The 26740-nt window shown below is 36.5% G+C and overlaps 4 protein-coding genes across 5 annotated transcripts; 3 read left to right on the top strand and 1 right to left on the bottom strand.

Annotated features, from left to right (window-relative positions):
• Window positions 1-1150: 1150 nt before the first annotated feature.
• On the top strand, window positions 1151-3699 carry LOC109504737 (uncharacterized). Its single transcript, XM_010937991.2, has 3 exons — window positions 1151-1572; window positions 1686-1901; window positions 3343-3699. Exons 1-3 carry the CDS (start codon window positions 1321-1323, stop codon window positions 3427-3429), a joined length of 555 nt encoding a protein of 184 aa, XP_010936293.2. The 5' UTR covers window positions 1151-1320; the 3' UTR covers window positions 3430-3699.
• A 160-nt stretch (window positions 3700-3859) lies between these two features.
• LOC140853399 (F-box protein At5g49610-like) lies at window positions 3860-8013 on the top strand. The gene has a single exon (XM_073248025.1). The coding sequence runs from the start codon at window positions 6630-6632 to the stop codon at window positions 7875-7877; it is 1248 nt and encodes a 415-aa protein (XP_073104126.1). The 5' UTR covers window positions 3860-6629; the 3' UTR covers window positions 7878-8013.
• Window positions 8014-12807: 4794 nt separating this feature from the next.
• LOC105055951 (CST complex subunit STN1) lies at window positions 12808-15003 on the top strand. Of its 2 annotated transcripts, XM_073248106.1 has the most exons (3): window positions 12808-13060; window positions 14128-14667; window positions 14751-15003. In XM_073248106.1, exons 2-3 carry the CDS (start codon window positions 14154-14156, stop codon window positions 14753-14755), a joined length of 519 nt encoding a protein of 172 aa, XP_073104207.1. In that variant the 5' UTR covers window positions 12808-13060; window positions 14128-14153; the 3' UTR covers window positions 14756-15003. The 2 variants fall into 2 exon arrangements, with proteins under 2 accessions (XP_073104207.1, XP_073104206.1); XM_073248105.1 differs by lacking the exon at window positions 14751-15003 and having other exon boundaries at window positions 14128-14740.
• A 5088-nt stretch (window positions 15004-20091) lies between these two features.
• LOC140853394 (uncharacterized) lies at window positions 20092-21717 on the bottom strand. The gene has a single exon (XM_073248013.1). It carries the CDS (start codon window positions 21291-21293, stop codon window positions 20526-20528), a length of 768 nt encoding a protein of 255 aa, XP_073104114.1. The 5' UTR covers window positions 21294-21717; the 3' UTR covers window positions 20092-20525.
• Between the last annotated feature and the right edge of the window lie 5023 nt (window positions 21718-26740).

Genomic DNA, 26740 nt, shown 5'->3' with positions numbered 1-26740 from the left:
TAAATAATCAATATCTTTTCAATGAATAACTGATGTAGGACTAAATACATATCCGCTTTGATGCTTACATACTCCTTTTGTTTTAAGCTTTGGTGTTTGTATCAGGTTGAGGATTGAATTTCATGCAAATTCGTTCATAAATACCACAATCAACTTGCAGTCAGCTTCAATAAATCCTTATTGTGGTATAATTTAATCTATATATATTATGAATTAGACTAGCTATAATACCATATGTAGTGATTCATGATCTCATCTAAAAAGATTAGTTAGAAGATATTATTTAGATTTTTAGTATATGACAATTTGAACATGTCGAAAGCTTACTCCTTGTAGTAGTATATGGCAATCTATATAGGACTCAATCCCTGCTTTTCTCTATGAATTCAAATTTCATTCCAATTCAATTAGAATTGGAATGAAAATTTGAATCCATAAAGAAGAATGGAGATTGAGTTCTATGTAAATTGGATCATTTTATTTCATCTTGAAATCGAAATCAGAATCAAAATCGAAATGAGATTTTTCTCAATCAAACAGTTGGAATAGGGGTTATTCATTTCTATTTCGATTTCAGAATCCAACTCTTTCCAACTAAGCACCTTCTAATGCATGATAAAAATTAAATAATGGATCAGATCTGGCCGATAATTGATTGTGCTCCTTTCTAATTTGAGACAAGCTATATGATAAATGAGGTCAACCGTTAAGGTGGTGCACCACCGTGCACCAGGAGTAGGGTATACTTTCTCTATTGGGGTCGTATCCATTTCCGCTGAGGTGGTGCACCACAGTCCATCAGAAGTAAGGTATGGTGTCTCTATTGGTGGTTGTATCCATTCACGCCAGCTATTGACTTCAACAGGATTGGCTGACGCGGTTTCAAATTGGTTCCCATCCATCCAACTGGTGTCTCTCTCGCATGAAAATGATATGTGCCCTATACCCAACAATCTTGAATACATCACCTAAAATATAGTTTCTCCAAGCGTATGATATCCGGCTCCAGAGCTTGACTTGGACCACGTAAATTGACCTGTACCAGAAAAAAAAAAAAAAAAAAAGCCCACAAATTTATATAATTTATAATAACCAAATTAAAAAGTATCCCTTCTTCTATTTTACTCTCTCCGTAAGCCGAAAAGGATTCATCTCTCTATACCACTAAGGCTCACAAACGAATCTCAGAAGCTTCCATATATCTCAACCTCCGCTCTCCTACTCATCGATAGCGCCAGCTCCCGTTCCGTTTTTATTGTTCCCGCGGAAATAGAAAGCGAAAGAGTAAAAGCAAACAAGCAGCCAGGTTGTTTTACTCCGATGTCTGATGAGATGAAGGAGGGCGATCAGCTACCCACGTCGGCGAAGCCCTCCTCCGCCGCTGGCGCCGCCGAGACCGCCCTCTTCGGCAAGGGTCGATACAAGTTCTGGGCCCTCGCTGCCATCATCCTCCTCGCCTTCTGGTCCATGCTCACCGGCACCGTCACCCTTAAAGGGTCCGCCGGCAACCTCAACCGCATCTCCGACGACCTCCTCGATGCCCCCCTCCGCGATGCTGATCTCGACGTCCTGGTCCGGTTGCAAATCCCCAATCTTCACCTCGCCCTTGATCTTGATCTCGACTTCTCTATATCTTCTCTTCTCTGATCGCTCAAGCATTCTCTTGTTTGTAAACGTTGTCACAGGAGATGGAGGAGAGGGAGAAGGTTGTGAGGCACATGTGGGACATCTACGCGCACAGCCTTCGGATCCGGCTGCCGCGGTTCTGGCAGGAGGCGTTCGAGGCGGCCTACGAGGAGCTCGCCAGCGACGATCTGGCCGTCCGGGACGCCGCTGTCTCCGAGATCGCTCGGATGTCCATGCGGATGGTCGATCTCGAGCCCCCGCCTCGCCATCCCAAGGTTTAGATCCAGCCCAGCTCCCTAGGTTTCTTTTTTAATTTCGTGAATTTTTTCGTTGGTGGCATTCGTGATTCTTGAAAATCTTCAAGTTCTCGTTCGAATATATTCTGTTTAAGGTCCTCTGCAGCAATCAAGGAATTTGCCTCAGTGTTTTCGTCTGATCTTTTACTGATTCGGTTCGAAGATTCGGGGAAATTTTGTAGTGGGAGTGAATGATGAATGAAGAATACTTTGAAGTTTAATGCATGAACTTGACACCAGAGAGATGAGACTAGAGCTGAAAGTTCGAGCCTATACTACCACTAATTTGTTCTATGTATTATTATCGCTTGTTTGATTATGTGAGTTAGGAGTTCGCTCAATTCTTAAGTTTTCAATTTCTTGTTAAAATTCGGGCATCTTAGGTCCTCTGAAGTATTTAGAAATTCACCTCAGCGTTTTCATCCGATCTTTTGTTAATTAACTTATTTCCAGGGATGTTGAATTGGCTGAATTTTGTGGAAAATTTTATATTGAAATTGGCAAAGAACTGAGATTGTTATACATGAAATCGGCACAAGAATGATGAGATTGGACCTGAGATATCTAGTCTATAGTTCTTTTAATTTGTCATATATGCACAAATTACTCATTGGATTGTGCAAATTTGGAATGAGCTTTATCATAGACAAACTTTCGGATCACTTATAGATGATACTGCTTTATTCAGAGGTTTGGAAGACATGCATTTATCTAGCTTTAGATCTGATTTTTCTGTATAGTTCAGTTAGTGTGATGGTCTTTGAATTGGTCAAACCGTCAAAGGTTCAGGAATGTCCTGCTATGGTTTCAGTGATGAAAAGGGGACAATATTGCAACAATTTAAATGAAGCCGACAGCAGACAGATGAAATCAAAGCTTGTTTGTGTTTGTGGTTATAACAGTCAGAATGTAATGTTTCGTTTTTACCATGCTTGGTTTGTTATTGATGTCTACTTTCTGCTTGTTGGGTTGTTTTAGCTTCTAGCTCACTCATTTGTATGCTTTAGATTCAATTTTTGAATGACCTTTGTAGTTGCTTTCAGGGACCTTAAAGCTTAATGTGATTGTATTCCTCAGTATCCAAAAGTAAGATGCCATTTAATTCTTTTTTACTTTTGTCAGGAAATTGGACTCTGTGTTCATTAATTTTTTGAAATAAAACCTCAAAAAAACCCCAAAAAACAAAAGATTGTAACTTTGATGGTTCTTATGCTTCATCCATTTAGTTAAAGTTGGCCTCCACTTGACTTGCCGTAATTGACCTTCTTTGTTTAAAATATATATACATCAAATCCAATTGTTGCCATTTGGAACAATTCCGGTTGTCTTTGTTGCTGTGCTAGTTTCTCAAATTCTTCCTGCATGATCATCTGCATTAATTAAAAGAAATATAATGGGTATATTGACTATTTTTCTGCAGAATGCAGAACCGCATGATTTTCAAAGGGATGGCAGCAGCAGGACTAAAGCGAAGCCATCAGCCTTCTCATCAATGGGTGCCCAATAAGTTGCAGCAAATATTCCTCGGCCCCAACATTTCTGTTGCTGAACAATGCTCTATCAATAGCCGATTTACTGAAGTTTGCCAAGGTTGTTTCCTTATTAAGCAGTAGCATGCAGAAAAATTGTTTTCCTGCTTTCTAAATTCTAGCTCTGGTGCATGCTCAAGGCAAGCTTTTGCAAGATGCCACGTGGTTATAAATTACACTGATGAATCATTATTTTGTAACTTTTAACTCTTTTTAACGAATATTGGAATCTAGGAAGAGTTTGCCAAGTGAGTGCTCTTTAAGACTACTTTGTATGCTCTGTTTGGTTGCATGGAAAAGATGAGTTTCAACAAAATGAGGCGGCTGTGAATTTATATGGGCATTACTGTAGTTGTAACTGTCAAGCCTTCACCTGGCTTTGTGAATTTATATCCTTTATTAATGGAACTACGGGGTGAACATATCTCTAAACTTGCTTGCGGTTGTTGCATAGATATTGGTTTCAGTATTTTGATGGGCACATATAAAAGTATATAGGTAGGTTTGATTTGAAAAAAGATAAATATAAATGGATTGAATAAGAAGTACTTATCATTCAAGATCTTGAATATACTATATTCCAGTAAATGTTGCAGGGAATCAAAAGAAAGTCCAAACAATAGGCAATTTAATCAACACATTCCTTAATCAAAGTGGCATGTGGATGCTTTTGAGATTTATTGTTATGCTGTCTTAGAACAGAGGGGTTAAGTATGTCTTAAGGTTCAGTTTGTTAGCTAGCAATGTTGAGATGTACGTGTAATCAAAACCTATTCGGAATATCTGGGTTCGATGAAAAATTTCTAGGGTGTTCTCTAGCCTGATAGACATGCATAACATACCGTATGTGTCATGGCTTTGTAGGCATGGATACATGGTGTTGCTGTGTCATTGGGAATGACTAATGCACTCTGCTTTTTGTCTCATGCAATTAAATATAAATTGGCACACGACTTCATGCATTAATCAAAGTAAATTGCACCATGGATGATGGGCGAGTTAAATTATTTTATATTTTGCACGAGCTTTAAATTGTGCTCTGCAAGTTTCTTTCAGTGTCTGATTTCTCCTCAATATCACTTCCCCAAACTCCAGATTATGTGCTAACTTTGAGTTTTTTTTTTGTACCTCTTTTTTATGAGCAAGTCACATTCCCTGCCAAATCCCTTGTTATCCCTCCACATGCACCTTTATGCTCGGTACCTCCATTCTCTTAATTTTACAACTTAATTTTACAACTAGTGCATTAGCAAATAGCAAGCTTGTTTTCTCTACAAATACTTTGGTCATTTTTCGTTTTAAACCTTTGACTTCTCTGATGTCATTAGATTCTCCAGTTTGCTTTACTGGTAAAACAAGTGAGAGCATCAGTATATCCCCTATAGATCAGCTTCTGCATTTCAACTCAATTACAGCTATATGAAGGGGTTGTATTGATCTTGTGGAGTACGCTAGATGGGAATTTGTGATTAGTACACAGGATCTGGAAGTCTGACATGGCAACGGTTTTAAGGATGTGGGCAAAGAAAGACACAGCAAAGTGAATGATTTTTTTATTCCTAGAGTTGGGTATCATTTTAATTTTTCTTTTTTTTTTGTTTTTTTACATGATTTAGGCATTATTGTTAGTTGATGACTGGTTGCTCTATATCAGATCCTTTTATAACAGATTATCAGATTATGAGAATAGGATTATCGTATTATCTTCACATATTTTCTTTGGCTCATCTTGGTCTATGAATCTCATATGCCACTTTTGCTTCTTTTCGCTTGATGTTTTGGAGAAGATAGTCATGTTGAATTCTAACATTTTGGTCCATGATTATGCTCCCAACTTGTACAGATTATGTAAAATAGGACTTTTAAGTATACTTTCAAAGGATCGGACTTTCATCCTTGGAAGTCTATATAATATAAACATATATCAAGCCTTTCTGCAATATGCTATTAATATTGCTTGAAGGTATTATTGTTATAGAAATAATGAGTTATTTCAGTAAGGACCAAAGTCTAATTTTGTGAAATGATGTTTAAAGTCCTAATTTGCAAAGCGAAATTTTAGGTGTACCTCGCCAGACCTTTAGTGTTTTTTCAATTAAATTATATATATATATAGGCTATGGAACAAAAAAAAATATCTATTTTGGTTCCAGTTGCAAATATCTAAAACTCAAATTTACAAATTGGATTTTAAAGTCCTAGTTCAATGTGTTATTTACTAATTGGATTATATGGGCTAGGACAACATACTGCATTCTTTTTAGATCAAACACCTTTTTTTTTGGTAGAAGATCAAATACTTTTGAAAATATAATTTTCTTACATTAATGGTGCCATTGCTGTGTTACAGTCGTTATTGGGATAATCATTATAGGAAGAAATAGAGAAAAGGAAATGATTTAGATCATCATGTACTACAATCACATCATGTACTACAATCACAATATATGTTTTAGGATTCTCTCTCAATCACAACTAACTTCTATTTGGTACCGATCCTTCTATAGATTTAGGTCCTAGTAGATATTTTTTCCCGGGCATGCTACGTTTTCTTCTCATCTTTCCATAAAAAAACCCCTCAAAACAATTGCACTTTGGTTCAAATAACCTTTTTCCTAATGTGGAGTCCGAGAATTTTAGGATCCTCATTCATGTTTTTGATTGAAAGGGAGGTAATTTTCGGATTATGTTTCAATCAAAAGTAACTTCTACATGGTACTAGTCCTTCTATAAGTTTAGGTCCTACTAGGGTTTTATTAGGATGTTACGTTATCTTCTCATCTTTCCATAAAAAAAAAACCCCAAAAACAATATCACTCCGGTTCGAATAATCTTTTCCCAATATGGTTCAAAGAAGTGGTACTGGGCCACAGCGCGTCACAGAATCAGGAGTAAAAGGAGTCCGTCTGTCGCTGGCTTTCAATAGTCTGAGCGTAGCTTGTCTAACGGGCCCCATTGGAACCACGTTCCTCCGTCAATCTTTGATAGCGCGAACCCTAAAGGCGTTGGGAAGCATCTAAAATCCTATGCTGCGTCGACTTCGGATGGTAGTCGGAATTCTTATTGGTCAAGGTATGGGTTTCTGTGGCCCTTCCCGGTGGAATTGTAAGTCCTATTACAAGGAAAGCGAAACTATAAACCCCCCCCCCCACACCCCCCCACTACTTGCTCCTTAGCCATGGAATCCAGGAGCAACAAGCTCCGTGGTCACGGAGCAGCACCAAGCTCTTCCGTTCCATATGACGTTCTTCGTTTCAACATCCTCCCACGTCTCTCCTTCAAGTCTCTCACCAGGTTCAAGTCTGTGTCAAAGAGCTGGCATGCCCTCATCTCCGGCGATCCCCTCTTCGCCGCCGATCAGTCCCTGCACCCTTCCCCCGCCTCCTCCGGCTTCGTCTACATCGCCTCCTCTGGCGTCGAGTTCCTTTCACCCCCGGATACCCCAATTGGCGTTTCCCATCCCTCCTATCCCCTCCTTTCCACCTGTTTTCCCTCCCATCATCTCAAGCTTCTGGCCTCTACCAACGGTCTCTTGTGCTGCGGCGTCGGCGTTCCTGACTTCAGCCATGATGGGGCTTTTCCCAACTTCAACTTGCTCTACGTCTTCAGTCCCGTAACGAAGGAGGCCCATTTCATTCCTGCGACCAAATATCGCCGCCTCTTCGTCGGGCTAGCCTTCGACCCGTCCAACTCCCCGAGGCGTTACACTCTGGTCTGCCTCCGTCGTCGCCATGTTGTTATCGAGGGATATCCGAAGACCTGGTTTCAGTTTCATGTCTTCTCCTCTGATACCCGACGGTGGATGATCTCGAACCAGAGGGTCCTCGTCGATGATCTCATGTCGTGCGAACCTCCAGCGGTGTTTGCTGGAGGGGTCTTGTACTGGGATTGCCTTCACTATCTGATATGGTTCGATCCCTCCAAGAATCTCGCAGGATGGATGCCATTGCCGGAGAAACCATCGAGTGCGAGCCAGCATCAGATCGGGGTGTGGGAGGGTCGAGTACTGACGTGCACTCAAACATGGAAGGACGAGGTGGAGGTGTTCGTGATGGCGAATGGCAGCAGTAGTGGGAATTGGATGAGGAGGCACCGGGCAAGCTTCGAAACAATGGTCACAAGGAATCCGGAAGTGTTCGCCAGATTCTGCCACCCCATGAGGCTGAGGAGCAAGAGCTTTTGTAAACGGCTGCTTTCGCGGTGGTTTCTGCGGCCGCTGGCGCTCGACGGAGGAGACAAACTCTATCTCGGGGTGAGGCCCAAGGTGTTGAAGTCGAAAGCAAAGGAGAGAGTGCTGTGTTATGAGCTGAGAACGGGGGAGATGACGTGGATCAGCGACGGCGTGAGGTTTATGCCATCTGAAGAACGAGTATTCTGCTACCACAACAGCATGGTTGGACTGCCCAGACGTACTGGGCAGCGGTAAATACAACTCTCAGGGGCTCACAAGTTACTTTAGTTGTAGTTAGTGAACGTTTTACCGGGAGCATTTAGTTTGCTGGAGACTTACTGCTTCATATATATTGGTCTCTTGGGTATCAACTGTGTGAACTTTACTTATAATCTCCTAGTAATTTGTTTCTCACATATCATTCTCTAAGAATCTCACGCACCATTCTACACCTCTTTTCACTAAATGTTTTGTATTGAATCTTATTTTTTTTATTCTTACAATAATATATCGCTATCTGCATCGTAGAACTATCAAGACGGACCGATCCATCTCAACCCATCCTGACCCGTCTCTAAACATATCGGAGTGAGCTGGCCTGTTTAACTGATGGGTTGGAAAAACTCCAATCCGACCCAACCCATCATGAACCGCGGGTTAATCGGACCAATATGTCAAAATTTAAAAAAAAAATATATAAACAGTAATATAAACTGAATTTCATATTCAATTTGAATTCAAATCAATCTATAAAAATCTTATATCTCAATTCTTATAGTCATAAAATAAAATTATCAAACTTAAACTAAATACTTAATACAACATAAACTTAAAAGACTTTAAATTTTAATTTTCAAATTAATTTAGAAGCAAATCAAAGTCCCAAAAAATTATTCTCCATATCATTATTGTGGTCCTCATCATTCAATTCTTCATCTTCTTCCTCTTTTCATCAATTATCTCTTCAATAACATTAAAATCCTCTTTATATATATATATATATATATATATATATATATATATATATATATATATATATATATAAAAAGAGACGGATTAGTCCGCCCCGACTCACCGACCCAACGGAGCGGGTCATTTGACCTGCTTTTATATGGGTTGCTAAAATATAAACTTTATCCGTCCTATTTATATGACGGAGCGGGTCAATTCGATGGGCTCAATCCAAATTGACAGCTCTACTATGTCTCAGGAGAGATATTTATTCTTTATTCAGAAAAAAATGGTTTCTTAAATTCTCAGAAGGGAAACTTGTTGAAAGCTGAAGGCAAACAATGTATTCATTTGTTATGAACTTAAGTAAATAGGAAGTCTTTTTGTATTGAGTTTTGAACATGTAGACATATAAAAGCAATTAGAATAAAGTCTTATATTTGTACAATTGACAGTACAACTATTTTGGGGGAAAAAAAAATGTAGATTTCTAGAGAAGCTTGATGAAAATCTCGTTTGTGCTTTCATTCTATATCATCAGCAAGACCTGGGGCGAAGTCTTCTTGTAAACATATATATCTTTTGACTTTTGAGAATGTTGAAGAAACTCGAGAGGTGCTTCCAATTTGGGCTTAGCTCAAGCTGTTGAAATGTTTCCTCTGTTTTGTTGACGTGGTGGCAATGTGCCACTAACAAGATTTATTTCATAAATCTTTCTCAAAAGCAACCTTTTCCAACTGCCAACATTGGACTTAAATCTTGTTGGCCAAGCTTGTTATTTATGGAATTGGAATTCAGGGCTTCTAATTGGACTCAAATCTTGTTGGCCAACCTTTTAACTCTTGCCTTGCCATAAGGTGCGTAAAGAGGTAATATGATAACTTTACCAAAAAGGAAAAAAAAAAGAGGTATATGATGAAAAGAAGGGATACTAGAGTCTCTCTCTCTCTCTCTCTATGTGTGTGTCTTTTTTATCCCAAATTTTTTTAGTTTTATTTATATATAATTATGCAGTGGCTTGCTCTTTTAATTAATTCATCATGTAATTTAGTAACAGTAGATCAGCAATACTAATGATGTATTTCATTGTTTGAGTAGGTTAGCAATTTTCTTTCTTTCTTTTTTTTTTTTTTGGTACCATCTTTCTTTTCCTCGGATCCATCATATGCTTTGCATTTGTCAGAAGTATGAGATTTGGACAGAGATACCATTGTTGAAAGTACCATGAACTTACATCACCCATATCAATCAAGTTATTTAATTTAAAAAATAAAATCCAAATAAAAGGTATGTTTTAATCGTAAGCATTTCATTATTTTTTCTGAATTACAACTATTTAGCAACTTCTTCATTCATTTAAATCAGTCTCATATGCCAGCGGTACTTTTCATACTAATATCATCTTATATAGTTAGAATTTTGATTGATCCTTAATAGACTGGGGGAATAAAATCAGCCTTCTCCTAGAAAGGTTTATTTTATGTTGTTTTCGTTGCTTAGTCATAATAAGAAATGGTTGCTAAGTGGTGTCAACATAGAGCAACAATGCTTATATGCATATGATACTGCATGAAAGTATTATGTGATGCGTCATTTTGCAACACCACAAACTCATGGCGGCAATCGGTATATGGAGAGCCATGATAAGTCTGGAGGGTTATGGATGGTGCACCACGTACATATTGATGTAGTACCTTCTACAAAATAAAATTTTGCCGACAAATCCTCTCTAAGACCAATATATTTATCTGGCTAAATTATTATTCATGAAATGTTATAATGACAAAAGCAAAATATCATTATCTTATATTAATGGTGCCATTGTCCTGTTACAATGGTTATTGAGAAGACCGTTATACAAAAAAAAATAGAAAAATTTGTACAAGGCGACATAATTTTATTGAGAACAATACATGGGGAATGAGAACTTTGTAAAGTTCAGTTTGCATGTTTTGATGGCCGGTAATTTTTTTCTAAACCTAATTCTTCCTATGAGTTTGAAATATATATTTCTATTTGATAATTTTTTTTTCAAAAAAAATTTCTTCTTACTTAGCTTTGCGACAGCTATTATTTTGCCTCCAATTGATATTAAAAAAGAAAATGATTTAGATCATTATATATTACAATCACAAAACATGGTGGATGGCGGACGAAGATATTGATAAAAATTTAAGGATTCTCTCTCAATTATAACTAATTTTTATTATGCAATAATTTTTTTTTTCACCGGATGTCAATGTCAGGATTTCTTCTCATCTTAGTTAACTCATTGAATTTTTCTCTCTGAAATAGACCATGATCCTTCATCAATCTTTGATAGTGCGAATCTTAAAAGTGTGGAGAAGCATCCAAAGTTTTACTCTATATCAGTTTTGGAGTGGTAGTCGGAATCCTCATTTATCAAGCTATTTGAGTCGGGGGGCCTTTTTTAGGAGACTTCGAGCAATCCGTCGACTCTAAGCAAATGGAAGAAATAAGAGTCACTCATTTCTATTCTTATTCTAAAGCCTAACTCCCACCAACCAAATATACTTTTAAATTTTTTTGAGGCCAATTACTGTAGTTGGCTCCTATTTAGAATATGGACGTTGTTATAAACAACTTGATGTATTCATGTTCTATATCTAATGCAAGAAAAAGAAAAAAAAGGAGTGCATAGAAGACATATCTTTATAAAAACTATGTGTTCAATGTTTCAAACATACAAAACCAAGCATTCATAATTTATCTTAGATCACTTTTTAATACGTAGACAGATTATTATGAGTCAATATCCCTAGCCCCTCCAAAAAGTTTCTGTTGTTTGAGATATGAAGATTGAAAACTGCGTAGTTCTCTTTTTTTAGGCTAACATATTAGCCAATTCATATTGATAGAGTCATGTGGCATTACCATCAGTCTAGGGCCCCCCTTTTTTTTTGATTGAAAATGGGAGGTGGCAAGATGCTCCCCCCCCCGCTTTATTTTCAGATCAGAAGCACAGTCTAGGTTATCAATTCCTCATAAAAGAAACCAGAGGGAGAACAGGTTAAAAACTAGGGGACATGAGAAACACATGGGTATCCTCTGCAAAAGCATCTATCACATCACTATTTTTCCTAAATTTGAAGGATTTAAAATTCAATGTGTGGTGGCAGAGGACTGGGTTCAAAATGAGGCTTAATTTTGTCCCAGGCTAAATCTCAATCTGATTTATGACACTACTTCTATACCTTAGTAAAACTTTTACGTGTACCATGCGTGTGGCTTAATTCGCAAATAAGTATAAGATGGATTTTAATAAAATTTGATTTAAGTGAGAAAATCATAAATTATAAGATAGATGTAAATAATTTAATATTTTTTTTAAAAATAAAGATGTCAAGTTTATTTCTAACTTCCGAGTAGCTTGATCATTTGACAGTTTTTATTCTCTTTTTTTTTCTTTTTTTTGAGGTACATTCAGAGATGTGAAATTTATTTATGCAAGCTTGATCATAAAGTCAAAATTTTCTATATATCTTTTTAAATAATAAATTAAAATTTTTTTCAAAAAATAATAAATATATCGAAAGACAAACGAGTTACACCTTGTATTGATCCATCTTCAAACCAATTTGATAAAGTTTTGGTTCTAGTTTTTGGATCATGTCCTGATTTAATAGTTTATCAAGTTAGCATATATTGTCTTCTATTATTCTTAATTCTTTTCCAAGTTCCTCCTATGCTTTCTCTAGTGCTTTCCAAAGTGGTCACTTGACACTTGCTAGCCACCTCAATTGGGACATATTGAGCCAAACCTTTTGATCTCCAGAGCTATAATCATAATATTCGGAAGCTGAACTAAATATCTGGCCAGACCAGTGGATCTTTGGCCCCACTGTCAGGTCAAATTATCAGACATTGACCCAAAAAAATTTAAATAATTTAAATAACAAAAATAAATATTTATACATTGAAAAATAATATAATGTTTAGAAGATATTAAAAAGATGATCAAAATATGCTTATAAGTACGTGGAGGCTACCCATATCTCAACTCCTAAATGAATTAATTTAGGGTTGTTTATTTGAGAAAGGTTGCAATTCTAAAAATATGGAGTTCTTCAAATTTTTTTGAGTTTCTAAGATATATTCAACCTCAATGATGGATCAAAAGAGAGTTAACCTTTAGATGATTGGATAAAATAAAATCATTCTTTCTATTTGTTTAAAATTTTTATAAGACCCTGAATTAGATGTTGGTTTGCTTGACCATCAAAGCAAGAGCGAGGGAATCGGACCGGCGTCCGGTTTACAGGGTTACCGGTCCGACAGGTCGCGGTCGGGCTGGAAGGCAGGGTGAAGGGTTCCCGCTACCAACGCAAGCCCTAGGGTTTCTAAAAGAACATCAAAATCGCTCTTCCTCTTCCCCAACTTTCGCAGAGTTTAGCCTTGGATTTTGACTGCGAGAATCTAATTTTAGCTTGGGTTTCACAGATCTTCCGCCGAGAACATCGGATAAGGTATTATCTCCTCCATTGCCCTATCTAATTCACCATTTTGGAAGCAGTTGTGTTCTGGTTATATAGATTAATATATGCTTGTAGTTCATGAGATTTAGATGGTTGATACATTTTTTTATGTACTTGGAGATGTTTCTGTAGAGCTTTTCATGTGATTTAACTTCTCTTTTTTTCGTTTGAGTTTGGGAAATGGGGGAATAGCTTTGAGGTTTCAGAGTTCATCTTTTTTTTCTTTTTTTCTTTTGCTGAAACAGGAGTTTGGCACACAAAACCCAGTTTAATTGAAAAAATGAAAAGGTCAAAGTTCAGCATCTTAGTTATAAATTGATCTTTGGAAAAGAGTGGCCAATAGATTATGTAAAATGTAAGTTATAATTTATACATTGTTTTTTGTTCTCTTCACTTTAATCTAAGTAATGGTTATAACAGTCAGCACTAACCACTCGGGCTGTCCACTGGATTGTTCTACTTGCCGGGTTGGAGTTGTAAGTGGTTACACTGAAGACTGCACTCTGATGACATTTCCTAATATCTATTTATTCAGTCTTTTCTTTTAAACTTTGACTTCAAGATCATGAATCAAATTGTATCAACTACTTTTTTGTTTAGTTGGTGGTCAACTGTCATGTGTTGCATTAGCTTTTAGCATATATAAATGTATGGATAATTCTAATTAGTAAATTTCACACCAGGTCTATGTTGCATTGACTCGTCAAGTTCTATCATCCCTTGCATCACTCTGTGTTTTGTGGAATAAAACATTTAATTCTACTTTGGTTATAAATAAATGTTTTTCTTCTGGATAATTTGATATTTGATTTCTGGCTCTAAATTCAGAGTCCCTCCTTTTTTTTTTTTTTTGCATTTAATTGCCTCTTCATGCTTTACACAAAAGAAAAAAGAAGTCCTCTTAGTTCCAACAGTAAGCAGTCCAAACCTCTCTCTGTCATTCTCTGTTTTCTTCTTTATTGTTTTGAATTCTTCTTTCTTAGCATCTTTATATGTATGTGTGTATATGATTTAGAATACTTCTTATTATCATTGTAAGAACTTGATTTTTGTCTCAGATCCTGAACAAATCAAGTCTACTGCTATGGATCCAATCCAAACTGTTCACGTGAAGCTTATGGCCTCTGATCTCCTCTCCTCAACTGTCTGGCCTTCAAAACCTCCCTGCTTCACCCGGAAGGGCAGGCCTATATCTCGTGCTGAGACTGTAGGTGTGGTTGTGAGCCATGAGCGCAAGGACAAATTTCTGAGGTTCTTGGTGGATGATGGGAGCGGGTGCATTCCCTGCATCCTCTGGCTCAACCACTATTGCCTCACTTCCCATGGTGGTTCATCTGATCTCGATCTTATGGCTGAGATGACACTCAAGCAGTCTGAGATAGTTCAGCTGGGGGAGCTAGTTAGAGTCAGGGGGAGGATCACCATCTATAGGGGGATGCTACAGATTACAGTGAGGGATGTGGTAGTGGAGAGGGATCCAAATGCAGAGGTGTTACACTGGTTGGATTGCATCAGGTTAGCCAAACAGTGCTATGACTTGCTGCCTGCTGTTACTCTTCCTAGATCTGTTCTGAACCCACCTCAAGATGGCTCTGACCGTAAGATTCAAAAATTTTTTCAACTTTGATCTTCTTCCATCAATTCCTACAAAGTCATTGATTATTTTTTTCCAAATTTGTAGGTTAGTTGGATGGTGCTCTTCAAAGCATGCCAGCTTGGATAGTTTGTTACCTTTTTCAATCTTATGTGTATATCCTCATAATCTGTTCTTGTGTGGATTATTTTCATTCAAACTTACAAGTGTTTCTTGTATTCTTGCATCTCCTAGTTTTATGACAAATCTACTGAGCTACCAGGTCCTTAGGGCAAATGTCCATTCTTTTCAGTCACTCAATGGAAGCAACTCATATAACAAGGAGATATATGTTTTGCAAGTTCATTGCTTTCTTTTGTACTTATATCATGGTTATGCTACAATATATGCAAAATCTTAATGCTGATTACAGCTGATAGCTGATTGCTGCTATTATGCATCAGCAAGATATTGATATAACATCTAACAGTTTTTTCTTCTTTTTTCCCTTCTTTTTTTTTTTTTGTGTTTGGGGGGGCGGGGGTTAGAATTACTTGTGTTCTCCCTTATGCAAATATATGGATGTTGTTTTGAATGAGGAATATCCCTGCATCTTTTTTCTCTTTTTACTGATTTTCAACTGATAATATTTGTAAAAAAAAAACATTGATAATAATTTACACATTGTAAATTGTGAAGCTTATGAAGTCATATATCACGATGAATAGGCAATATCTCTTACTAATGCTTGCACTCTATACTTATGGTTGGAAGTGGGCTGGGCTGGGCCATGCCCCCACAAGAACCGAGCTTGAGATTTTTTTTTTTTTTTTGGGGGGGGGTGTGTTGGTCCTGTCTTAGGTCTGAAAATTTTTGATAATCGATACTTGAGCCTGACTCGAACTTAATTGGGGCGGCCCAAAATTACCCATTTGGGCCAAACATTGATTGAGCTTGAACCTGATTAAAGTTTAGTATTTTATACTATTGCTTCATAAGTAAATGGGCTTAGCCAAAAATTGGGCTCTCTCCTATAACACTAGTAAATGACACATTATTCTTTGCCAAACCCATTCTAATCTGTCCTTCCCCATCATTCTCTTCAAATAACAATATGCAAGAATAAATGGGTCTAGGCCTGAATTCGAGCACAGTTTTGGGCTGGGCTCGGGCTCGGGCTCGGGTCGGGCCAATGATATACTCGAGCTTGGTTCGAAAAACAAATGGGCTCTACATTTAAACCCAAATCCAATCTAAACTCTTTCGGGCCTAGCTTGTAGGCCGATCTGGAGTCGGCCTGGCCCGATGGGCCTCGGACCAGCTCGAGCCCATTTTCAACCTACCTATACTCTTAGGAAGAGGCGGAGAGCACCAAGAAAAAAAGGTAGGGCAAAGGAAAAAGATAGTTCTAGTCCCTTTAAAGAATATCAATTTGGTATGAGAGACAAGGCTGGCTAAAGTAAAGTCACCAACATAACAGATGTTTTTTATTGACAAAGACAATGATTTAACATTTTGGCAGTGTGGGAGCACGGTATCATGATAGCTTGATAAGTGTGACTATAATTATCAAGCTTGTCCCGGCTATTTGGGGTTAGCATTATGGATCCCCCTTTGCCAGGCACTCCTATTCAGGCCTTCCTTTGATGTTCAAAGCCATTTCATTTTCTTTCTCTCAAGTACCATCTATATCAAGACATTCTAGTACTTATTCAAATGAAAGCCACTAGTGCAGTTTCTAATAAGAAAGTTGGGAAGGTTTAGGTGAATGAAGGCATGTAATGTGATAATGCAAATTGCACCATGATCAATATTATTTGAGTTGAGGGCTCAAGTTGATATTCTGCGTAGTCATGAAAGGATATTATTAACCCCTAATTCCTAAAGTAGAGTGAAGCAGTTGACTTGGAGAATGAAATCAGTATAATGTGAAAAGTTGAGTTAAATGCATGAGAAAATAACAAGAATATGTATGGTTAAGATTATGAAGGATATAGCTGCCCTAGTAGTTGGATCAGCACTGCTCCAATGCCAATTTGCCCACATATTTGTTGGATGCCAAAAAATGAAATATCAGATCAAAATAAGGGTATGCCACAAGTAAGAAAATTAAGCCATTAAATCTTTGTCAACCGTACATGAATATTGCCAAGAGCTGTTTTACTCATGGTTTCTGTGGTCTAACACATATTAGAATTAACCAAAAAAATGTTAAATTATGCAGAAAAAATATCCAACAAGAAGCAAAAACATAGCCATCCTAAGAAGATAAAGTAATACCCAAGGGCACACCATATGCTTAAGAAAGTTAAATTAACTCCTTGGGGAGTGAAGAGGGATGGGATTAAGCAAGTCTGGACTCTAGAAGACTGAAAAATGAGCAAAGGATCTCCAAAAACTAAGCAATCTCCTGAGTCAAGAAATACATGTCCCAATAAGTACATAGAAGCTGGTTGAAGCTTATGTAAAAATTCCATGGCATTTACTATTACAAAATTAAATACGAGCCCAATACCAAACCCAAATTTTAAAATTCAAGAGCATCTGAAACTTTAAAACTGAAAAGCATGAATGAAAAAGGCATAATGTGAATGAGTGAATGGATCACATACACACAAAACAAGATTATGACATGGGTTATGGGATTTTGTAAGCAAAGTAATATGGAGAATCTAAACTTAATCAGTTGAATAGTGCTGAATCAAAGATTTTTGTTTCTTGTAAATTGCTTGATAGGTGAAAAGCCTGTTCATCTCTAGTGCAACCTCAGGTTTTTGAATCGTAAGACAACTTCTAATGCAGAGTTATTTCAATCTTAGGGATGTTGTATAGATGAAGAACAATTCCATCTCTATAAAAACACTGATCTTTATGGTCAATGTTGGAACTCCTATGTTGGCAAAGAGCTGGATCAATATTGCTATAATTTAATGGACTCAGAAACGATGTCTCGTTCACTTAATTCACCATATTTTGATGTCTGCCAATGATGATGGGTGGTTATTTCACCTATTTCCACTGTTTGCATGTGATAAATTGTGGCAATACACTTGTTCGATTTATCTGAACCCCTATAACACAAGAAACTCTGGCACAAAAATGTTGCTTTCCTGTTCAAAATTTTTTTTCTTCAAAGAACTATATAATACATTGAGTTAATGACAGAAGTGATGATCAGGGAATACTTCTATCATGGATTAGTCTTTCTGATGGCTTACAGGTTTGCGGTCACGTTGTTGGTAGTGCCTCTGCTTGCATTATTTTTTCTTCCTGTCAGTTCCTTCTTATTTCATTTTGATACTAATTATTTAGGACAGAAAAAAAAAAAAGACCGTCAAGTTCTGCTTCTTTATATCATAGCTTTGCATTTGCTTATGTTGTTCATATGCAAAGTCAATTATGTAAACATTTACCATGGGATATTCCTGATGCAGTTAGTCACTAATTTTTAGCAGATGGGAAATTTTTAATTATGGGCTTGTGAGCTTACACCCTCCTATTTATTGATGTATGGTCTTATGTATATTTTATATTTGATTTTTTTATTGGTATATATTGCTTGGTTTCATGGTATTATTTTTTAAAGGATAAATTACAATGACCTCCCTCAAAGTTTGAGGTAATTACAGATTCCCATCCAACGTTTTGGAAATATATATTTTACTACTTAACTTTTGCTATATACATGACACATAACCCCTTACGAATTTTTTTCTGTTAAATAAACTACCAATCTATTTGATAATTTTTACTAATATCATCAACTATATAATCTATTTGGGTCTTAAAATATCTTATATATTTTTTTTTATTTTTCAAATTTTAAATTTTTATATTTGACCAGGGGGTTATGTGTATATTTTTGAAATGTTGGGTGGGATCATGTAATTACCCCAAACCTCGAGAGGAGATAGGGTAATTTACTCTTTTTTAAAATATGCTTTATAAACATGAGCATGTTTTTTTACTTCTGCATTTGTAACAATCTTCTCTTTTCTTTTCTTGGACTTTCTAGATTTCTGAAGTTTTTGAAGTATGAATTAGCTGCCAAATAATGTTCAATTTTATCATATCTTTGTAATATCAATGTTCCCATGTTTTAGTCTAGTCACTCTGGTACATTTAAGATGCACCAATATGGCTTGTCTTGTTCTGAATTTATAATTCGTTCTTTTTTCCTAGTTCTCGGGAAAATGGAGACACTGTTTTTTCCAATGAAACTGTGTCATTTTTTAAGGAGGGAAAGGGAAGGGGTAAGAACTGAAAATTTATATATAAGGACACTCGGTAGTTCTTTTTTCTTAAATGTTGTTTTCCATAAAGGTTGCTGTTGAGTTTGATGAGTAAAATGTGCGGGCCCTGCAAACTAAATGGAGGAATTTTGGATGTGAGATCTAGTTCCTTGGAAATGTTGGGTAGCAATGAGGAGATTCTGCACTAGTTTCTTCTGAGGAAAGTGGACTGCGCCGTTTTTCTTCAGATGGATATCTTTGTGGTGCATTTTAGGATTTTTAATAAAGTTTGGCGATCCCTTCTGTCCTCCCTTCACCAACTCCGTCTGTTGCTACCAACACCTCATCTTGCATGAATTGCAACACCGTATGGACTTCTAATGCTAACAAAACCCTCCACTCCCTTGGTTATAGAGATAATCAAGGCCTATAGGTATATTTCCCATATAAGACGAAAGACTTAAGATGAGCTTGTCTATAGATGCAGGGGTCTCACCACCTCACCCACGATCCTCAAGGTGTGTGGTGGGGGTCACATATTCTTTCTTTTAAATGATTGACCCTGTATCTCAAAATTTTTGTGTGTACAGATCTCTTTTTGCCCCCAGGAGGAAGGTTAAACTTGTTTTTTTGTTCGGAAAGTGGAACTATCTCTATGTATATAAGCGGGGATTCACTGCTCTTATTTACAGATAAATTGCAGGAGCTAATCAAATATCTTTTTCCCCTTATGATCTTTCATTTTTTGAGAAATTTTGTGCTTTCAACCTTTGGTCCTGTGTTTGACCGTTTTTCATTGTGCTATATCTGAATTTTTTTTCAAGTTAGGCTGCATCTCTCAAAATTCTGATCATGATATATAGTTTTGTTCTTAACAAAATACATGGGCCAGATAATGGATTCAAACATCCTTTATGTGTAATATATGATTACTTGCATTTGGAATCGTAGACATTGCTTTCAATTTTGAGGAATAGATTATTGATGCTTTATAATCAACATTGCTTTCAGTCTTACAGAATGAATCACAGTCTTGTATTCCTTCCATTTGGAGTAAGTTTTGAATTTGTTGGACTTCCAAGAAACGTGAGTAAAATAATGTTGTTACCATCTAACTATTATACATAAATTTGTTTTAGCCATGCGAGTATTGCAGGGGAAGTTGGTAACATATTATTTATCATAAGCATGCTAAACATAAGAGGGCAAAAGTCTTTAGCACAATTGAAATATTGCTCCATTGTGGCCTAGGTGTCATAGGTCTGAAGCATAAAAATTGTCTCTCCATATATGGGTAAAACTGCATACATTTGATCTTTTCTGAACCCTTGTAGTTGTGGGAGTCTGGTGCACTAGGATATTTTTTTTTTTAAGGTGCACCAGGATATCTTTTCAAGCACCACTAAGCATAAATAAGTGACTTTCTTGGACACGGACTTGACAGAATTACTATTTGTTTGATATTTTGAAGAGGGTATGGAGATTAAAGGAGAGTTGGATAGGTTAAAAATTTAAAAGACAAAATCGTGTATGTGTAGAATGATATTTCCATAGTAGGGGCATTTATGGAATTTGGAACTAGTTGTGATTCTGAAGAAGGCTAATGGTGCTTCCATGGCTGGAAACTACACATTCCATTTGAAAGCTGCATTTATGCTGTCTTGTAAAGAAGGGTCCACCGGTCCGACGGTCCCAGGGCGTAGATCTCCACGGCGGAGTCCGTCCACGCGCGCGCAGCATAGCCGCCCGCCGCGGCCTCCCCGAGCTGCCAGTCGCCGCCGCACCCTGGGGGCGCCGGGAAGATCCGGGTGGTGCCGGTGGCCGGATCGTAGGCGAGCACCGCCGGCTTGGCCGTCCGCCAATAGGCCACGCTGGCGGCCGAGACGCTGGAGACCAGGACGATCGGGTCGGTGGGGAATGGCGCCGGGTCGGACCGCCATTGGCCAGTGGCGGAGGAGAAGGTGTCGAAACGGTAGGCGATGGCGCCGCCGGTGCCTGACTCGAGGAGGCAGACGAGGTGGAAGAGGGAAGGGGAATCGGGGCGGGAGACGAGAACGAGGGCAGGGGATGAGAGGAAGGGGTGGGGGCGGGGAGGGCGGGGGATTGGGGTCCAGCGGGCGGTGGCGGGGTTGCAGACGTAATAGGAGGACCAGGCGCCGCGGCAGAGGACAAGGCCATGGGAGGAGGAGCGGACGGAGACGGCGGGGGGTAGGAAGGAGAGGGCTGGGTCGGGGAGGTGGCGGGGATGGCTGCCGAAGGGAGCGTAGGCGGGGCGGCGGGCGGCAGTGGAGACGACGTGGAAGAAGACGCCGGCGATGGCGCCCTCGTCGCCGTTGTCGACCACCCAGTCGCCGGCGATGGCGGGGTCGCCGAGGTCGGCGCCGTCGGTGATTACCCACTTGCCGTCGTCGAACTCCATGGCGCGCTCGATCGCTGCGGTTCTTGAAATCTTGCGGAAGAAGCAAGAAGCAAGAGGGGAGTGGCGAGGAATTGATGTTCGAGAGGGGGGTTTATTTTTCTTTCGGGGGATTTTATACAGGGTGGTTTTTGGCACGGGGACGGGGGACGAGGGACGAGGACCGAGCAGGGCGCGCTCCTTCTATGGAGCACGTCGCACGGCTGGGATTTGGAGAGGAGAAGGTGGCACATGAAACTTTGTTGAAATGTTTTGAGATTCGTGTCCGGTGCGCAACTGAGCTTACATCACCATTCATCCTGGAAACACGAATGTCGAAGTTAGCTATTGTGAGTAATGGACCCCAATGGGTAGAGATAGTGTAGCGTTGTAGGTTTGATGTCTCGTTAAAAAGGATTTCACCAATCTCCACCGGGTGCAAAATGCTCAGAAAATAACATGTAGAAACTTAAGAATGTAGCAATATTGATCCTATTTTATTCTTCTTTTTTTGCATATTTTTAGGTAAGGGTAAGCTAACTTCTTTTTCCTTTTTCCCTTTTTTTTTTTTTTTTTTTTTTTGAGAGTTTTTTGTTGGGGGGGGGGAGGGGTTTGTAGAAACTTTAGAATGTAGCAATGTTATAAGCTACTTCTAAATAAAATATAGAAGAAAATTACGGTAACACCTCTTAAAATTTCATCCATTTACATTTTGATCTCAAAAAAAAAAAGTTGCAAATAAACCTCAAAACTTTTAAATCATTGAAAAGAAGCTCAGTTGTCTGTCTCCAACCTAACAGTAATAATAAAAAAAGATGAAATGACTAAAATATAATTATATTATCTTCAACTAATATTTTTATTTATGAAGTATAAATCATGCTCTAAGCCATCCCACTATTCTCAAAAGAGAAGCTTTGAGGAAAAGGAAGCACCCCTTTCCATAGTCTAAAAAGAGAAGAGATTGAGAGCTTTGGATTCCTCCACTTTGACTTCAGTCTCTCATCGCTGTGCTGAAATTTGAGGCCGAGATCTTGTTGTGTTTGCCATTTTTATTTTTTTCAAAATTTAACAAGTTCTTTTTGAAAAAAATTTAATGCATTCTTGAAGGTTTTTTGGCTGAAAGTTTAGGAGTTTTAACTAATTTTTAGATTGTTTTGGCTTCTTTGCCCTAAGAGCAATGTTATATCAGTTATTGTAGAGGTTAAGATAGAGGAAGAGAGGTGTCTTTCTTTTGAGGATTTAACCTAGCAAGTGGTTTGAATGATAAATAGAAGAAAGATGCCTTCTTTTTAAGTTTTGGAGTCCATCCGTTTCAATTTTTTTTTTGTTGGATATGGTTCTGTTACTCAAAGTAAGGAACTTTGAAATCCATTATGAAGTCTTTGTAAAATATTTTTACTAGGGGAAATAGTACCAATTTGATGGAGATTTTAATTGGTAATAAAAAATAGACTTATTTCTTTGCTTATGTTTGTTGTTGCTCCCAACTTCCTTTGCTATCTTCTCCGGTATTTGAAAACTTGTGAGAAGACCCATTTAGAACAGTGGAGATTTTTCCTTTTTTTTTGTTTGATGTAGTGGAAACCATGAAGACCCATTTAGAATCATAATTTATATGTCTTCACAACATGCACAGGTCACAAAAGAAAATAGAAATGAGCAATGAAAACAGGGCATGTGCACAAGCTGTAAAAAATGTAAGGATTTCACTGCTTCTTAATTGACATGAGGAACCTCTTCCTCTCTGATTCCTCCTACAAAGAAACCAAGGTCCATGCTTTTAATCCTTAATCATGGCTTCAAGTCAAAAGATGGTAGCTTTCTTTCTTTTTTTTTTTTTTTTTTGAAAGGAGACAATAAAATAGAGGAGAAGAACATTGATTCTTCAGAGAAGAGTGAGAAGAAAATGCTAGCTTTTTTTCTACTTGATCTATGCTCCTTGTTACCCCTCTCTCCTCTTTTCCACTTCTTTGCAATAGATAAGGAACAGAGACCATTGGCAAAAAAATGGCGATGATGATGGTCACATGAGAGTCATATGACTCTTTTTCCTTCTATTCTACTTTATGTCAAAAACAAGCTTCTAGAAAGAGCAGTTATGGTATTTCATAAAAATTAATCTCTCAGATGATCTTCACGTCATAACGTAGTCTAAAGGAGACAGATGGCTAGATCTTTTTGTAACATTTTTAAAGTTTTGGGATCTATTTGATTTTTTTTTTTTGAGATTTAAGTGTAAATGCATCAAAGTTTAAAGAGTGTCACGGTAATTTTTTTCAAAATATAGGAGCAATCAGACCTCCACTTGGAGTTTAGATTCAATAAATAGTGGTGTACACCTCAAGGCTCTATAATTTTCTTTGTTGTTTTATCCGCTCCCACCCTTCCATGCCCTGATCTATCCAAAGTTCCTACATTCAATTCTACAAATCTTTGCAATAATTAAAATTATGGTGCAATAGACATGCGCATCCTTTCAATTTAGTCCATCTCATCACCCAAAGATTCATAACCCATTTCACACCACATAGTCTATTTGGGGACTTCAACATATGGCGTCCACCAACCGCATCTCGCATTAGAAGAAAATGAGCCCCTTTTAAATCTGCATTAAGTCATTTTCTTATTATAACATCTTACGTTGATCTTTGGTTTGACAGATTGCTACCATGCATAACCCGAGGGCACTACAATAAAAATAATTTTTGGTAGCAAATTACTTATGGTATTTCTTATTATATATCACTAAAATCTCTTTTTTTACTGTATTTTGATAAAAATATCACTACCTTTCAATAAGTATTTTTTTATTAGCAGTATTTTATCATAAATGCTGTTATAAATTTATATTTTATAGCATTTTATTATAGATGTCACTATAAATTTATATTTTAATATTTTATTATAAATACCACTATAAATTTATATTTATGGTATTTAGCAAATATACCGATAAATAATATCATAATTTATAGATTTTTAAAAAATTATCATTAAATTTTAAATTATTAATTTTATATAGAGCTTGATTTAGTTATATTGATCTCAGAAAATATGTTATTATACATATATATTCTTAACATTATTTATTTAATGACATGAATGTATGTTAATAAATTAATAAACTATATTTATATGTTAAAATTACAAGTTATAAGTTGGTGGTTAAGAGTTTGTTATTTAAATAAAAGATTATTGGTTGGAATCCTACTCTTATTTTAATTCTAGGATATATAGTTTATTTTTTGATAATTTTTATCGGTATATAAAAAATACTGGTATTAGAATTTTAAAGCCATTTATATATGCCACTAAAATAAAAATTTTTATCGATATTTTTAAAAAATATTAATAATTAATTATTAATACCATCTTAAGATAGTACATAAGAAAATGCCAAAAAAAATACTGTTAAAGATATTTACGATATTTTTTTTAGTCTACAGCAACACTTAAAAATATCATTAATGGTCACTTTTGTTGTAGTGGAGTTTATCTTAGTTGTGCATCGAGAAGACTAATGTTTAGCATTCTGAAGGTGAAACAATTTATCCATATTAGAACAGTAGAACTCAATAGGTGTGGCTCGTGTCCTTTATGCACTAGTGCAAATTAAAATGGTGCAGCATCATCTCCTGCTTCAATTACATATTGTGAAACATAATGATTTTAAAACTGGATTCAACAGTGAACCAGCAAGCTGTCTGGTTCTCAAATCAATGGGCTGATCCATTCAGTGATGCAACACTCTTTTGGGAGGAGAGGAGTTCTAAAGAGAAATTCTTTGTGCACCACGAGCGGTGTAGAAAATTTGACATGAAGCACACCGCTTTATATAATTGATCCATGTAGCCACCACTTTCTAACATGCATTTAATGTCTACAGTTTTTTTTTATGTAAAAAATTTATATGATAAAAATATTCGTGCTCTTTAAAAAAAATTATAACATCCTGTGGCATATTATGACTTTCTAAATGCAGGATGTCATAATATAGCCCAGTAAATTATGGCATCTTATGGCATATTATGATATTCTGTATCAAATTATGACTTCATGCATGCAGGATATCATAATATAGTCTAGAATATTATAATATGATCCAGGATGTCATAATATAAAAGAAATATTTTTGTCCAACCACTTTCCAACGTGTATTTAATGCATACAGTTTCACTTTTTGTTTGAAAATTTTGAATGACGAAAATACTCCTACTCTTTGCAAAAAATTATGATATTTTATGGTATATTATGACATCCTGCATCAAAATTATGACTTTCTATATACAGAATGTCATAATATATATATATATAAAATATCATAATTTTTTTTAAAGGATATGGATATTTTCGTTATTCAAAATTTTTAAATGAAAAAGTGAAACTATAGGCATTAAATACATATTGAAAAGCAGTGGCTACATGGACCAATCATACAAAGCAGTGTACTCCACGTCGGATTTTCTACACCGCTCACGGTGAATAAAGAATTTTGCGAGTTTTAAAATGGTCACTACAATAGAACAGGATATTAGCGATACAAAAAAGTCATCACTAATACTATCGTCGTTGATATTTCATCGTAAATAATGACATCGTTGATAATTTTTTATGATAGAAAAAAATTTCATCGCTAATAATCGATATTACCGATCAAAAATTTTCATCGTTAAAAAATTTTTTCTTTTGAAAACTATTCACGATGAAAAATTTTTATCATAAAAAAAGTAATTTATGATGAATTATTATGTCGCTAATAAAAAAATAATTTAAAAAATTATTTGTGATGAAATACTTTCATTGCTATTAATTTAATTAAAATTTTTTATAAATTTTAGATTTATAAAAAATATTAGCGACGTAAAAGTTTCATCGCAAATACGATAATTGCCAATGAAAATATTTGTCGCTACTAAATTAGCAATTATTTATGATGAAACTATTTTCATCGTTAATAATTTAATATAAAATTTTAATATTTTTAAATTTATTAAAAAATTTATTTACGATCAATTATTTTTATCGCTAATAGGTTTTTTGACGATCAAAATTTTATCAAAAATAATTTCATCGTTAAAAATTGACATATAATTTTTTTAAAAAATAATTTATGAATATATATTTTTAATTTTTATTTATAATATTTTTATTTATAATCTATAAAATAAAAATAAAAATTTACATAATAAATCTATAAATAATTTTCATCATTTTATTATATTAAATTAAAATTACAAGAGATCTGAAATAAAAATAAAAAGCAACATAAATAGGCCAAGTGTCGGTATCTGCAGAAGGAGAACGAGCTGGAGAAGAAGAGCGCTCGGAAGAGCTCGGATCGGCCTACTGCTGCCTCATCAACTGCATCATCCGCTCCATCTGTGCCATCCGCTCCATCATTTAGGTCTGGAGCTGCTGATACTCGTCGACACGTGCAGCCAACTCATCAACTCGCTGCTCAGTCCACT

Source organism: Elaeis guineensis, chromosome 13, assembly GCF_000442705.2.
Source record: "Elaeis guineensis isolate ETL-2024a chromosome 13, EG11, whole genome shotgun sequence".
Classification (NCBI taxonomy): Eukaryota; Viridiplantae; Streptophyta; class Magnoliopsida; order Arecales; family Arecaceae; genus Elaeis; species Elaeis guineensis.
Note: the sequence above shows the minus strand (reverse complement) of the source record. Positions and strands in the feature narration are given on the sequence as shown.

Coding starts and splice junctions, on each gene's coding strand:
- LOC140853399 (XM_073248025.1), top strand. CDS start 6,630: ATGGAATCCAGGAGCAACAAGCTCCGTGGTCACGGAGCAGCACCAAGC.
- LOC140853394 (XM_073248013.1), bottom strand. CDS start 21,293: ATGGAGTTCGACGACGGCAAGTGGGTAATCACCGACGGCGCCGACCTC.
- LOC105055951 (XM_073248105.1), top strand. CDS start 14,154: ATGGATCCAATCCAAACTGTTCACGTGAAGCTTATGGCCTCTGATCTC.
- LOC109504737 (XM_010937991.2), top strand. CDS start 1,321: ATGTCTGATGAGATGAAGGAGGGCGATCAGCTACCCACGTCGGCGAAG. Junction 1,573..1,685: donor ATGCTGATCTCGACGTCCTG/GTCCGGTTGCAA, acceptor ACGTTGTCACAG/GAGATGGAGGAGAGGGAGAA. Junction 1,902..3,342: donor CCCCGCCTCGCCATCCCAAG/GTTTAGATCCAG, acceptor ATTTTTCTGCAG/AATGCAGAACCGCATGATTT.